This window comes from Malania oleifera, chromosome 11 (genome assembly GCF_029873635.1).
Source record: "Malania oleifera isolate guangnan ecotype guangnan chromosome 11, ASM2987363v1, whole genome shotgun sequence".
Lineage (NCBI taxonomy): Eukaryota > Viridiplantae > Streptophyta > Magnoliopsida > Santalales > Ximeniaceae > Malania > Malania oleifera.
The window spans coordinates 45756277-45771971 of NC_080427.1; the positions used below are offsets into that span (position 1 = coordinate 45756277).

The 15695-nt window shown below is 37.0% G+C and overlaps 2 protein-coding genes across 3 annotated transcripts; both read right to left on the reverse strand.

Moving 5' to 3' along the window:
• Positions 1–463: 463 nt before the first annotated feature.
• LOC131167495 (uncharacterized) lies at positions 464–973 on the reverse strand. The gene has a single exon (XM_058126298.1). It carries the CDS (start codon positions 971–973, stop codon positions 464–466), a length of 510 nt encoding a protein of 169 aa, XP_057982281.1.
• A 5762-nt stretch (positions 974–6735) lies between these two features.
• Positions 6736–15038, reverse strand: LOC131167750 (uncharacterized). 2 transcript variants are annotated; one of them, XM_058126628.1, is made up of 6 exons: positions 14472–15038; positions 11849–13655; positions 11474–11725; positions 9466–9546; positions 7483–8136; positions 6736–6961 (listed from the first exon to the last, which is right to left on the reverse strand). In XM_058126628.1, the coding sequence occupies exons 2-6, from the start codon at positions 13136–13138 to the stop codon at positions 6905–6907; spliced, it is 2334 nt and encodes a 777-aa protein (XP_057982611.1). In that variant the 5' UTR covers positions 13139–13655; positions 14472–15038; the 3' UTR covers positions 6736–6904. The 2 variants fall into 2 exon arrangements, with proteins under 2 accessions (XP_057982611.1, XP_057982610.1); XM_058126627.1 differs by having other exon boundaries at positions 6736–8136.
• Between the last annotated feature and the right edge of the window lie 657 nt (positions 15039–15695).

Here is a 15695-nt window from a genome sequence, read left to right on the forward strand (position 1 = left end):
CAGACATGCATATATAACGTTAGCATTTAAATAATTAGATACCATTTTTAAACGCCAGCTGAAATTAAATTAAATGCTAATTGAGAAAGTTCTACATATATAAATTTAACTGCTGCTACTTTTTTTTTCTTCTAACTCTAACGCTCCGAACCTACTTAACTAAAAGCTTCCACTTGCCATACTTATATATGAACCAAACTCCCCGCATAATTAACTACTCATGATTAACTCTATCCTAAAACCCCCACTAAACCCCATCTCTCTCTCTCTCTCTCTCTCACACACACACACACACACATACACACACATTTTTGAAAAACGAAAAAAACAAAAAATGTCATTCTCACCATTTCCACACTTCTTCATGCCATTGCGCAGTGCTACCACTTCAGATGAGAATGAACCCACCGACGTCGAACATTAAATTGGACAAAAAATGGAGTAATAAAATTAAAGCTGGAATTCAAAGGCGGAGGGTGAGGTCAAGGTTTACGAGGTCAGCTGCATCAGCGACGGTGGACGAGAGACCCAGATGGCCATGGTCATCGCGAGCTCTGGAAACTCCAATCCCGTGATGAACACCGAATCCGTATTCATGGTGGTGGTGAGGCTGAGTCACCGCCACCGCCACAGCCGATGATGATGGTGAGATGTTCGCCGTCTGAAGTAGCGGTTCGCCGAGCCAGTTCTCCAGGAACGGCGATACAACCCCGACGCCGCCGCCGTGTTCCGCCGCAGACGGGAGGTCTGGGATGTGGTGGAAGCGGCCGAGGCGTTCGGCGAGGGTTCTCCGTGCTGCGGCTCGCTCCCTCTTGTGAGCGTTCTGGTGGCCGCCGAGCGCCTGCGAGGTGCAGAACTTCCGAGGACAGTAGAGGCACTGGAAGGAGCGGTTGACCGGAGCGCGCCTTCCGGCGTGGTCTTCGTCGGACAACGGGTGCTTCAGGAACTCGTAGACTCCGGAATATTCCCCCATTGCCGTCACAGAGCAAACGATGGATCCAAGAGAGAGAGAGAGAGAGAGAGAGAGAGGAAGGGTGGGTTTAAGCTCGTATAAATGGGTGATGATGGATGGGGATGGAGTAGGGTTTAACGGTTTTAAGGTTTTGTTGTTATCTGCGACAACTTGGAGGGATATGATTGGCTGCGGCGCGAAATGACATATCTGTCCCCAAGGCTTGATCATCCAAACGGCATTACTATTTTTTCAAATTGGGGATCTGACGCGTGGAGGTATAGCATCGCAACACGTACGAATGTAAGGTGTGTGGGGGCCACAGCGCTGGCGACACGTGTAGGAAGCGGGAGGTACAGAATTTGGTATTGCGCAATGCATTTGGAAATGGGATAACTTCCCCCTCTGGGTGAAATGTCAGAAATATTCAGTAAAAGACAAAGTAGAAAGCCAGGAGAGTTGGGGGCAGAAAGGGTAGAATGGTCAATTAAGAGAGAGGCGAAGAGAGAGAATTTCCGTTTCCGACAAAACAGAGAGAGTGGGGAGGACTGTCCTTTCTTCTTCTTGTTCAAGCAGCGGTACTGTGAGTGGGTGAGTGGTGCGACGAAAACTTCTCTGCTCGCGCAGAGGCGGCCAAAGCAGAGCACAAGCAGTAAAAAGGAAAACCACCTTCTCTCTCTCCATATCTGTGTCTGTGAGCTATGAAAATAGCTGAATATATTAGTGATAATGGAGGGCTGATATTCTTTGCTTGGGGGAGTGAGGAAGGGGTTTACTTTTGGCTCAAATGGGAAATGGATTGGAAATTAATTGATTAAGTAATTTTATTCAGAGAGAGAGAGAGAGGGAGATTGGGTTTGGAGCAGAGCAGCAGGAGTAGAGTCAGGGGGCGCAGAGAGCAGAAGTGTATTACTTCGTAGATGATGACCGATGAGTTTGATGGATCGTCCGCGTCGGGCGGCCATGGCAGACGGAGCTGCACAGGCTACACGAATAGAATAGCTTAATGAGTGAAAATGGGAGACTGATATTCCTTACTTGAGGTTTTGACGAAGGCGCTTCTTTTACCTTATTTGGGAAATGGATTGAAAGGCGTTGAACATAGAGAGAGAGAGAGAGAGAGAGAGAGAGAGAGAGAGAGAGAGAGTGAGAGTGAGAGAGAGAGTAGACACATGATCTGAAATGATGAAACTCAATGGCTAGCGAGTAACTTTGTTTGGGAAATTAATAAAAAGTTAGTCTTGACTTTTTGATCTTTTGAAAAATTAATTTGACACAATTGAGAAGGGTAGGGTTGGCAAAATGGGTTAGTAATCGGGTTTGTGCCGATAGGAAATGAGTAGGGGTTAAAACGGTTTGGGTTGACCCTTTTACTAAACTAGTATATAAATTTAAACTAGTGGTCATAAACGACGTTAAGAATTCATTTAAAAATATAATTTATTTATTTGTAATTTTTAAAAATATTTCATACAAAGTGACATTTTTTTAAAAAAAACCATTTTTTATTTTATTTTATTTAATATATATATAAAAATTAAATACGTCACCCGGCGGGTACCTAATCCAAACTCACATAACTTGTTTATTAAACGAGTCAAATTCAACCTGGCCCGTTTATAAATGGACCAACTTTTACTAAATCCAAACCCGATTTAAACGGATGAGTTATGGGTCATTCGTTAGGTTTTGTCCCGTTTTGTCACCTCTAAGTACGAGAAATTATACAAAAGACTGTTCTTCTGCGTGTCCTAAATATGTGATAACTGGATTTTTTATTTATTAATATAAGACATATAAAGAGAATAGAAAAGGATCCATTTGTCATGAATTTAGAATTTAAGAAATAGACACACAAAATCGTGTAATTTTTGAAATAGCTAGTATTTTCTTGAGACACTATCGAGATTGATTTTTGGAATGGTGATATCATCTCTCTAAATTATAAAGTGTAAAAGAATATTTTAGTCAGTATTTTTAACTTATTAATTTTCACAAAAATACTTTAGAATTTAACTATTAAAAATATTATTTTTTATAAATGTAAGGGCATATATTTATTTGAAAATATGACTGGTTCACTTGCTCCAAACTCATTAGATCTTAGAGAGGGTACATATGTTGAGAAGGGACATAAATGTCAAATGACATTTTCGTTTTCATTTTCTTTTTCTTTTTGGGTTGTGAATAGAGCTTCCGATTCGTTTGATTCGGCGAAATAGCTATTCATTGGAATAAGAGAGAATATAATTTAAATTTTGGGAATTAAGGGATTGGTTATTCTTTATATATTCGAAATAATTTCATTCAACAAGCAATAAGAAATAAACAAATATCCACATAATGAAATTTAAAAATAGTTATTTCTTATCTATTCATTATTATAGATTCATAAAATTTTTAACATTATTATTTGCTTTATAGTAACACTATAATTTCTTATATAACTAATTGTAACTAATTATTTACTTTATAGTAACACTATAATTTCTTATATAACCAACTGTAACTAACATATAATTAAAACTAATCTATTCTTAGAAATAAGCATTCTGCAAATCAAACATAATTTTAGTATTTTATCACAAGTTATTTTTTGAACTATCCTTACTATATCACGATGTTTCACAAACATGTTTGAAAATAAAATAAATTGATCGGCATATTTTGAACATATCTTAGGACATGTAAGACGCGTATAATTTTGTGTTCTTCGCATAGAATTAAATGACATGTTCTCTGTATAATTTCTTATGTTGTTAACAAAATTAAAGTCTTGCATTAGTTGTCGAGCTTGCTAGTATAGGGGCCGAAAACCGAACAGGTTCCTTTGCTCTTTTAGGTTCATATAAGGCACATTAACCCAAATTTTGTGTAGATTTATACAAAATATAATACAAAATTATATTTTCTTTAAAATCCAAAGAAATCTAAATCCCAAAACCCTAAATTTTTTATGTTTGAGAACATGAATTTCAAACTTTAAATTTGAATATATGAAATTTTTATAAATAAAAAAAAAGAAAGTATAATTTAATATTATCTTTTATCCAAATATATATAAATCTAAAATCTAAAGTTTAAAATTCATACTCCCAAATACAGGTAATATTTGCAGAATAATTATTCCTACAAATAAAATGAAATAACAATTATTCCATACCCATTCTTTGTTATTCCATCAATACTTAATGGAAAACAATAAACATTCTCATGAAAAAATTTCAAAATAATTATTCTCCTTTTATTCTTTATTATGGATTCATAAAAATTTTCATATTATTGGCCATGGAGCTTGGATACGGTTTCCCAATCGAAGATCCATACGATGGAATTATACGAGCCAGGAAGGTTCGCATTGCCGGAAACGATGTTTTGCTTTACCTAGCTCCTACAATATGAGGTCAAAAAGCCAACATAAGTGATTTTAGCCCTAATTAAAAAAGGGATTCTTGAACCCCTTTCACATTCATGTCACGTCGAGGTACTGCAAAAGAAAAAACTGCTTTACTAATAAAATATATAGGATTTTTCATGCTTGTTGCTTTCTTTGCATGCTTCAGCACATTAATAGAAAAAAGGCTTAAAAACACTTTCCTCCAATGAACAAACGAACCGAGCGAGCCCAACGCAAAGAACTCAGGTAGGCAGCTCAACCTCGAACTTTCACTACATAGATAAGTATCAGCTTAGTGGGGAAATCTACCTGCCGGAGCACCTATATTTATTCCTGATTGGCCATTGATAGATCAGACTTTCACCTCTTTTTGTTGACATTTACCGGAGAATCAACAGTTCGTCTCATCTCGGGGAATCCTTTCGAGATGCCCCTAATAACCAACGAATGGCAAGTGCTTTTCCCAAACGTGTAGTGATTTTTTATTAATAACCAGCACAGATACTTACACCAAAGATACTAATGATCCTGATCAATTCTACCCAAATTTGAATGATCAGGTATGATGCATACCCAATGATCAAGTTTATACAAGTATAAGAAATCATATTTTATAATAATTAGGACTTCAAATGAACAAATCACTCATGAGTAGCTTGAAAGCTCCACTCGAACAGAGCTTTTTAAACTTGTTCATTATGTAAACTAACAATTCCCAATCCCAATTTTACAGTTTGTTCAATAAGCTAACCAAACTTAAACATGAACGGATTCGATTGGTTTTACCTCACGAGCAGCTCGATTTAGGCTCAATTTGAACTTGTTTAATAGGCTTAAATTAGAATTATTTATAAACTAGTTTAATACAATCAAATTAGGTTTGATAGACTATACTGTGCTTAAAAAGAAAGAGACCATTTGTATGTAAAATTATATAACTCAAACTCCATAACTTTAATTTAGTTATAAGGCTAACCCTCAACGCCAATAGACAAGATTGGTGAAACAAAAAAAACTTAATAAGAGCCCCTTTTCACTTTTTGGTCAAACAAAACCTCCTATCTCTTAAAATAAAAGGTTCTACAAAATTAAATTTTTAGTAAACATCTCAATAGCTCGACCCTATAAGTGCACGTGAACTCGTTTATTTACATAATAAACAAGCTTGAGCTAATATATTAAATTTATTTTGAGCTCGACTCAAGCTCAAGCTCGATTAAAAATTTAATTGGCAAAGCATGAGAAAAACAAACTTGACTCGATTCATTTGCAACCCCAATAACATTAACATTCTTTATTTTATAACTACGAAATTCTTCTATAATAACTATTATATTTCTATTCCCGACCAAATGTAACCTAACATTTGAAGCAAAGAAGAAAAAAGAAATAGATTTCCTTTCACTACTCTCATTTGATTCACCGGAGGCGACAAGAAAATGTGACCGAGGAGAAATGCAAGGTCAAAAAAGAGTTTATGCCCAAGAAGGATAAACACCCTCACCCATGTTTGCCAGTTTAAATTTAAATTTACCCCCAGGACATGGTTCAGGTGATAGTGTGGGCAGCGAAAATGCCTCTCATGAGGTTAGGTGTTCAAACATTCCTGAGCTCATTCCCGCCCCTGAACTCCTGAATTTATCCTCCCTTTAGAGTTGTGGGATTAACTTCAAAGGGCGCAGGATTAGTCACGTGGATCGTAAAACGGACACGTGGATACCCAGTGCGTAATCCAAAAAAAAAATAAAAATTTAAATTTAAATTTATGTGAATTTAAATAAAATATAAAATAAAAGTTTGTATTGAGTTTCATTTAAATTGATACAAATTCAAATCTGAAAGGCTCAAGCCGAGATAGAATAACCAGATTCTTTATGCTTTGGCGACACTAGCTGCAATGTTCAAAGTGAAATCTGGGATGGAAATTGAGTATGAGGGTGATGGAAAGCTTTGGCTCTATGACATAAAGCAATATATTCAAAGGCAGGAATATCCTGTGGGAGCATCTAATATTGATTGAAGAACAATCAGAAGGTTAGCTATAGGATTTTTTCGTGGATGAAAATGTTACCGTGCTCTCAAAAACAAACTCAGAAAATGAGAAACATTCTTGTAAATGAGAATCAACTCTCACCTCTCTCTCTCTCTCTCTCTCTCTCACACACACACACACACACAACACACATTGCTTCTCTTCAATAGACTATGAAATCCCTAACCAAAGATTTCCTTCTCTTTCCATTTTGCATTTTTGGAAATTTTCTCACCGCTAGATCACTTCTATTATCAATCTGCACAAGCTGAGATTGGAAAATGCCAACACCACAAAACATGAAATAGCAAATGCTGTAATTCTTTCATCAGCAAGTAGGAAAGCATAAAAGAATGTTTAAACCCATCATGTTAATTATTCATCAGCAAGTTCTTTATACAGATGGAAGCTGTGTCAGTGTGCCATTTCAAGATGAAATGCCATCAACTATGTATCATATATATATATATATATATACACAAGCAGGAAAGAAGTATACTGTTGAGGAGATGAACTAAGCAATTCATTGGCTGATGTCAAAATATTTAGGATCTGCTGGGAAATGGTATTCCACGTTCAACTGTCACCAAATATGAACAATCCTCATCAGACTAATTAACAAGCTAGCCATTCAAAGGAGATTTCGGTGTATTTTTTCACTCAAGTGACCCAAAAAACAAAAAAAAAAACATTTGATCCTGTTTGGATTAAAGAAAAGGAAATGAGAAAACTCATTTATGTTTTTTCTATCTCAAATATGTTAAGAACAATTTATTCAAATAAAAGGATAATGGCATGCAAAATATAGAAGTCATGTTCTTTGATTTGCTTTGTGTATTGTTTACTTTCTCATTTTTCTCACTACCAAAAGAGAATTCCTTCATCTTTTCTTTTCTTTTCTTTCATATTCTCCAAGTTCCAAACAGAGAAAACGCAATTTTTTTTTTTGTATGAATCACATATTATCTTTCTGATGGGGCTTACTTTGACACACTCTAAACATGGTATCTTTAAAATATGAAATGACACATTGTCCTGGTCTATCCCTTGAAAACGCCAAAAGCAATCTGAAATTATATCCGAGAAATTGAAACCACGTACCTTGCCCTCATCAGAATCTGAATGACGTTGGGGAAATACGACCCTCAAATCATTGTACAAATAAAATCTCCTCACCCCTTCACTATCAGGACCAGTTCTTTGTGGTACGGGTACCGGATCAGATTTGCATCCATGGACTGACCTGGAACATTTCTTAGGGAAAGGACATAGAAAACGGAGATGAAGAGCATAACGCAAAGCACCAGTGCCAGAAGCATGCTCGTTGACCTTTGTACAGCCATGGACAGGATTGTTATCAGTTCCATGGCAACCATCAACCCAGCAGCAGTCCTCCCCACCAGTCCCCTGGCATTCACTAGTACAACCATTCTCAAGAATAAAGCAAGGTAGTCTTCCTTTTTCCATATCTCTGTCAGGATTGGAGTGGTTCAATAGACCTGTATCTGTTGAACCTGTAAGATGAGAAGCTTCACTTCCTTTAAAACTGCCACTTTGATCAAAAGTTGTCATTTTATACTCCATGTCAACTCCATGGGGATTTGGGAATTTCCCACGAAACTTTAAAGGATGACTGTTCTCCGAACAGGGAGTCACCTTGTCTTCGAGTTTCAAATCAATGTCTCTATAATCTTGTTTCACCTGTGTAGAAGTTGAACAAGGAGACGCTAAAGTGACCTTCTGGCGTAAGAAGGTCTACTTAATTTGAATGGCGTGATGCCCAAAGAAAGGGTGGGGAAAAAAAGAAAAGAAAAAGAATCACTCACTAATTCCAGCTCCAAAATTTACCATACATAAATATATTCTGTGATGTACTGCAAAAAAAAAAAAAGTAATAAAAATATATATATGTACATATATATATATATATTGTATGAGTATAACGGTAAGGATTTTTTTGGAAATAAATAAACTACAGACGTCAATAGTTAATTAACATGGTTAACACTCATATTTTCAAATCATTAAGCAAAAGTTGCCACCAAGGGTGGTGAATTCATGGTTAAAAGAATGAGGACTTCTGCCCAAGTGGTTTGGAGGATAGGTGCTCGTGAATTCAGATCATTGGGCACTTGCAGGACTGGACTTGGGTCATGACACTTAATCTCAAGTTTTCAGGTAAATAGCACAATGCCGTCAATGGGGCTAGACCACTAGTGTTACGCCATAACACAACCCAAAAAGCACCAGCAGCTTCTTCAGCAGGCACCTAAGGTAAAGCGCTTTAATTCTGTACAGGCTCTCCTTTACACCTGCACTAGCATTGGTTCCTCGAGTAATGCCTAAGGGCGATTTCCAAGAACTAGTTGTCCACACCTACCCTTTTTGGGCATGAGAGAGAGAGAGAGAGAGAGAGAGAGAGAGAGATGGCTATATTTCCTCCCATTTAATTTTCCTGTTTTATCTCTTCCCAATTTGCCTTGGCGACAATAAAGTAAAATATTGGACACACGACATGGCCATGTAAAGGCCTTCAATTTTACTTTTCCGTCGAAGTAGACAAAGGAAAATCTTGACTCAAACGTACAAAAATGATGGTCTCAAAACTTAGTATTACTTTCAATGGCATTTTCACCTCACTTTTTGCATGAAGTAAGGGCTATCTCATCCAGCTTCCTAAATTTTTCATTAATTCTAATCTCCAAAGGTTATGTGTTAAATTCTTCACCCCTACAAATCTAGCCTAAGACCTTGGTGACTATGGTCATATTAGCTGTGCTTAGTCTGTGTCTTGATTGCATTTCAATCCATAAGATGATGTTTGATCTCATCATAGCCATTGCTTTATGTACCTCTCACGGCATAATTCCAGCAAGCTAAAAGTAAAGTAGCATCATATCCTCAAAGAAGGTCAGTAATATTATTCTTAAGCACGAAGATTTGATATTCCATGTGCACAAAGATTTGATCTTCCATGTGGAATCTTCTGTGATACTAAATGCGTAAATTTCTAAAATTTGAGGGAAAAAATGAAAATTGGTAGAATCATTGAAGTATGGTGTTTCAATCATCATTCCAACTTACCTTCGTGCCAGCTGGCATGTCAGTCAAATCATAATCGCAAAAGAAGGTGTGAAGAGGTGTCTTTTCTGGGTTGCTTAAAACCTGTGGAATGGAAAGCAACTAAGCTTGTTAATATAAGGAATTGTGCACATCATAGTTCAAATAAAGTATCCCCATTAACTTAAAAGAAAAGAAACACACAATCAGTCAATATTATGGTTCCTAGAAAGAAATTTACCATGGGAAGTTAAGAACTTAATTCAAAAGTACTAATCCGCAATACTCAGGATCATGATGGAAGAACTCCAAGTCGAAAACAAATTCCAATTTGTTCCCAATAGGAAATGTCAGAACTAGGCTTTTTAAGAGAGTGAGCATGAGAGAGACAAGAAAAAGGATGCAACTGCCTCCAATAAGAGCCAGGTCATAATATAGATAATATAACGGGCAAGATCTGAGCCGTCTGGCAAATAAGTGTAATATGAAATGAGTAGTTGCCATACAACAGCAAAAAAAAAAAAACTGTTAAAAAAATTAGTAAAATGGAGTGCCTAGGATCAGTAATCTAATACAAAAGTCTGTCGAATAGGCAAGACTGTATTTGAGCATTTGATTGAAAGAAAAATAATCAACTAAACCAATGTTATGCGAAACAAAAATGCTACTTGCTAGCAATTCCACCTAGTTCAACCACATAAACCAAGGATACTACACAATATTTTCGCAATAACACTGAAGCACAACATCAACAGAGCCCTTCTCCCAACTATTTGGGATTGGTGTCATGGATCGTTTTTCTCCAACAATAGTGAAAATAACAACTGTTATATGCCAGTGTAAAATTAGGGTTACACTTGAGTATTTCTCAGTGAACTCACCCTTAAGTTGATCAAAACAGGAGCCAGTTCTAACTTTTAATTCTTCTGTAACCATATTCTAAGCTACAATGATTAGATTTTCACATTCTAGCAGAGCAATTATTCAATGGGAAATATTTTCAAAAGATCCCCTCTCAACTTCAATACTTCTAAGTAAGCTTATCATCCCTATAGGAAACCATCTTCTTCTTCTTTAGACGTGCATTTTCTGACACAGCACCTTCGCGTTGGCTGATACAAATGTTCTAATCAAACTCATCCAAGAACGATATCCAAGTTTTGATGAGCATTAAGGTTTCTCCACTTAACCAATTAGGGGTTAAATTTTGTTATGACAAATATATCGAACCATTATTTGGTGTCCACTAAAAATGCACAACTTTCATTCTATATATTAGGGGAGGACAGCATCAATTTTCAGAACAGTAGGGGAGGTCCACATATTCTTACCAAAACCCGAGATCAGTGTATATTGCTCTATCTTTACTGATGGCATGAACCATTTTCACAACCCTCATCTAGTACATGACGCCAACGTAAACCCCAGATATGATATATTTGAACATGCACACAGTGAACAATTAGGCACTATTGTTACTCAAGGAATCATACCTCAGACTATATGAGCCCATATAATTCAACAAAATAAAGTTTCTGAGCACAAAGTCAATAATTGTTTGAGTTGGCTAGCAGCCTTAAAAAATTAACCAAAACCTTTCATTACTGAAAGAACTTTTTCCTAAAATAATTCTTACTGTATGGGGAAAAAAAACTACCACCTATTCTAAATGGTTGAGCACTCTATTCTAAAAATAATACTCCCAAATATTTATTTGTGGTTCTGTCATCAGAATTTGGCACTACATGTGATGGTTAAATTAGTGAGTACAGAACAAAAAGCTTCTTGCTCACATAATAAGATACATCTGTTTGATTAAACACGGGTGGAAACAAACAAGCTGAATAGATTCATTCAAATTCAATGTGTTCAAGCAACAGATGCTCAAAACAATCCATGGACAAGCCCAAAGAAGTAACTGATCCATTGGGAGATTTTTTTTGTTCTTATTTTATTATATATATATATTTTTTGGGGGGGGGGGGGGGGGGGGGGTTGTGGTTCGAGAGAGATGCATGTGAAAATAAAGTACCAGTTGTATGCGCCCTTTCATAGGTATACGCAAGCGGCTTTTGACTGTGTGTGAATCGTCATTGCTAAGACCTCTTTTCACTTTCTGGCCATTGCATCTGTTTGATGACAAATTTCCTGCAAGATCTACAGAAGCATAGTACAGTAAGTAACTATCCCCATTGATGCTGGTTACTGCAAATGGGAGTTTCTGTGATTGTGGAGAGAGGTTCCCTCCAGTAATGCTTAATACAGCTAGAAAACCATCAATTCGCTGCACAAAATATGATAAAAATAGGCAGTTAATAAGGACATCGAATGTAAATTAAAAGTAATTTTAACATATAGATAATGGATCACGCACAACAAACTTGAAAAACATTACAAAAGCACTAACCTGGCTGACTTTTCCAGATGAGAACCGTCCAGACAATAAGGACTCTTCAAATGATCCAACCAATGACCTGACAGGAAGCCCACTCACACTTCTAAACCTTCTGCATTGGGATGTGAGGGCTGAATTTCGACCTGAAGGCAAACTAATGCCAGCAGTTCCATCTATAGAGGATGAATGTAACTTTTTATGCAAAAGAAAAGTATGTTCAAACGATTTGCTCCCCATCATACAGTCCTCTTCTTCAGATACAAACATTAAATTCGAGACAGTTCCATTACATGGCGGTTCTATATTCTCCAAGGGCATACAATCATCCTCTATCTCTTTCCTGGTATTCCTGCATCCTCCAGAAGCTGGCATTCTCTCTGAAAGCTTTGGACCAAGAGGAGATAAAGAAAGGGGAGGTGACGTCACCTTTTTGGGAGTTATCCATATCACCCTTGTTTGAGATCTTACCTCACTTGATTCTATGCAGTTATCAACTCCCAATGAAGATAAGCTAGTGTTACAGGGTATTAGTTCCTTCTTGTCTAACAAAGGGCCATCAGAAAAAAAGATGGACGCTGCTCTACAACTGTCATTCAAAACATTCTTCTGTTCTGGGCTATTTGATATGGACCAGACTGGTGTGTTTGTTTTACTTCCAATATTTGCTTTCTTATGATCTTGTGCCACAGATGCACCGATATTATTATTTGCAGCAGGGGAATTTATCCGATAATTGCTGCAGCCAATGTCCAAGTGGTCACCATTGAACTGATCATGGAAAAACATACCACTTAAAGGGGACAACAAGCGCTTCCTCACTATCAACCCACCACACTCAGTTTCATTAACCGTACCAGCAACCATAGCAGAAGAATCAACATCACCAGCTGGAGCTCCCCACAATTCACTAAAGAAAGAATCTGATTGAACAGAGTCAAAACCTACAATCCTAGAAACAGGACTCTGAATATTGCGTCCAGTTTTAGGGGTGAACAAACTGCCTTTATCCGCAGGTGTAATCTTCAAGCCATGAACATTGGATGTAGCATCCAAAGACCCTTTCACTTTGAACAAATCATCAGAAAAATTTGAGAGCTCCAAGGAGAATTTCATCTGGCAATCTTCCAAAGAAGATGAAGAGCATTGGGAATCCCCACACTCCTGGCCCATATTGACTTCAGACAAGCCATCCAAATCACAGGTGCTCACACCAGTAATGTGTGGTGGACTTTGCAGAAACGAACTTAATGGTGCCACAACGTCCTCCACACTTTCACTGGAGGAAACCTGTGGCAAGCCCATTGCTAAGGTCAAAGAAATTAGTGTCTTGCTCTTCAAAAGGTGTACAATGGGTTTTCCTTTTCCTTTTTTTTTTTTTTCTCTGTCCAACGCTAGTCTCTTGCTCTTGAAAATATCTAAAATGGGTGTTCTCTTTTTCTGCCCAACTTCCTACAGTCCTATACCGTCTGCTCAGTTTTGTCGAAAGAATGAACAGAGGGAATTCAAGATGCAAGACTCAATTGTATCAATGTCACACTATACAAGAGTAAGAAATGAAACAAGCTTCCAAATTTCAGCAACGATTTGAATAAGCATTCTTCTCAAAACTGGCATTCTTAATCCAATAGAGAAGCTAATACTATGTATCTACCAAAGGCATCCACATTTCAATCACCATTCCCTCGGAAGCCTGCTGAGAAACACCCAAGCACATCATAATAATCCAAAAGTAGTGGCTAGTGCAAATTTTCTGGCCTCCGAACCAGCAGGCAACAAAGCATGAAAAATTCATGGTTGTCAAATGAATCAACGGATGTATCTGAAATAAAATTCCACAAAAAAAAAAAAATATTGAGCTTGATATGATAAATATATGAAAGAACGCATCAGTGAAAACTAATGATTTTCACATTTTTTTCCTTCCAATTGAAATAACTTGTGACTCAATCCTTTGAACTCCAACTCACAACGTGCACACAACCACTAATCCCAAAACCAATCAGCATAAATCAACAAATAATGCTACAAGTTGCCTCTCATATTCCCATTTGTACTATTTTAAAAAATAATAAATAACTCCACAGGAACAAGGAAATTTTATAAAAAATTAAAAAATAAAAAAGGCAAGCCTACCATCAATTGATAACATACACCGCCTACCATCAATTGAGAACATACACCGAGAAATAGTGGGGAAAAAAATGATTCTTCTGACCTTAGCCCTTTGATGTATGAATGAATCTAAAACAGATCCATGCGTTGTTAATAGGAAAAGTAAACAAACAGCAAGTGCACTACCTAACCTCCACACCACACTCCAAACAACCCTCGATCAGAATAGAACTTCCCAAAACAAAGTTATGTTTTCCAAAGCATTGATCAAGAACAAACAAAAAGAAAACAAGGAATAAGTTCCGACCCGATTCGATTACACAATCAAGAACGAAAGGGATGCTTGTACGGCACACATTCAACCCAATCCCCACGCCCCCTAAACCAAACTTTCCGCCATCCTCCAAAACAAGCAAAGTTTTTCAAAAGCACAAAGGTAACCACCCATTTCGAACTCGCAACACACAGACACGCACACACGCGAAATCAAACAAATAAAAAACAGAGAGGAAGAATGCCCAACTTGAAAATGAGCTCGCGATCACCGAATCTGCAAGAAATGTCATGTTCAGCGACTACCCATTGAACTTTCACCTCCGCATCATTCACTTGTCGCGGGAAATTCCAAACTCAAGTTCGCTTCTCAAATAAGAAAATCAAAAGGAAGAAGAAGAAGAAGAAGAAGAAGAAGAAGAAGAGGGAGGGGGGGAAGGGGGGGGGGGGGAAATCAAAAGGGTATGAGAAATTTTCTTCTCTTGCGTCTCCTGGGGAGTGGTTGAGGCTGAGATTGTGGTTTTGGTGGTGGTATTGGCTTTGCGGTTTCACGCAGAAGCACCATTCCCCTGTTTTGTGCGTCCACAATGTGTTTATATCCCCCAAAACCAGAGTCATCATCGTCGTAACTCCGCAACCAGAATTTCCAAATTTTCAATTTTCTGGCTGCTGCTTGCATTAATTAATTTGCTTATTTAATTATTTTTGTGCTGCTGATTTTTATGTAATCTCGGGTCTATCCCGTCTACGGTGTGCATAGAGAAGTCGCTCGCCAGCGTACGTGTCACCATCCCATCCCACCATACGAACTTCGGAGAAATAAATTTCGTGTGGGAAACGTTTTTGGACAAAATAAAAAAGATGGATTATGTTTTAATTTTTATTAAATTACACCAATAGCCTCAAATTATCACCAATTAAAATTTTATCTTTTCATTCTTTTGAATTTTTAAAATAATTTTAATTCCACTCTATCATTAATCTTTAAATTTAAAATTTTGAACATCCATATTTCATGCTTACAATTGAAAACATTTATAATCCAAAGCAAAAAGTGAGAGAGAAAGATAAAAAGAGAGATTTAATTGCAAAGAGAGACTTGTTGTACCCAAGCAAGCCAAAAATTACATCATTGAATACAATTAGACCTAATTAATAAACCTAAACCTAATAATGATACAAAAACTAAAGTGCCCTTACTTAAATATATATAACATTCCCCCTCAAAATCACGATGGCACACTGAGAAGCATTGAGAGTTTGTTGAGTAGAAACTAGGAACGACTAATAGTGTGAGACTTTGTGAAGAAGTCAGACAACTGCATGGTAGATGAAATGAATAGGAGAGAGATGGTACCAAGGCGAAGATGATGACGTGTAAGATGACAATCAATTTTAATATGCTCAGTGCGTTCATGAAAGACAGAGTTTATGACCAATCTAAATAGCACTAGTGTTGTCACAATACATAGGA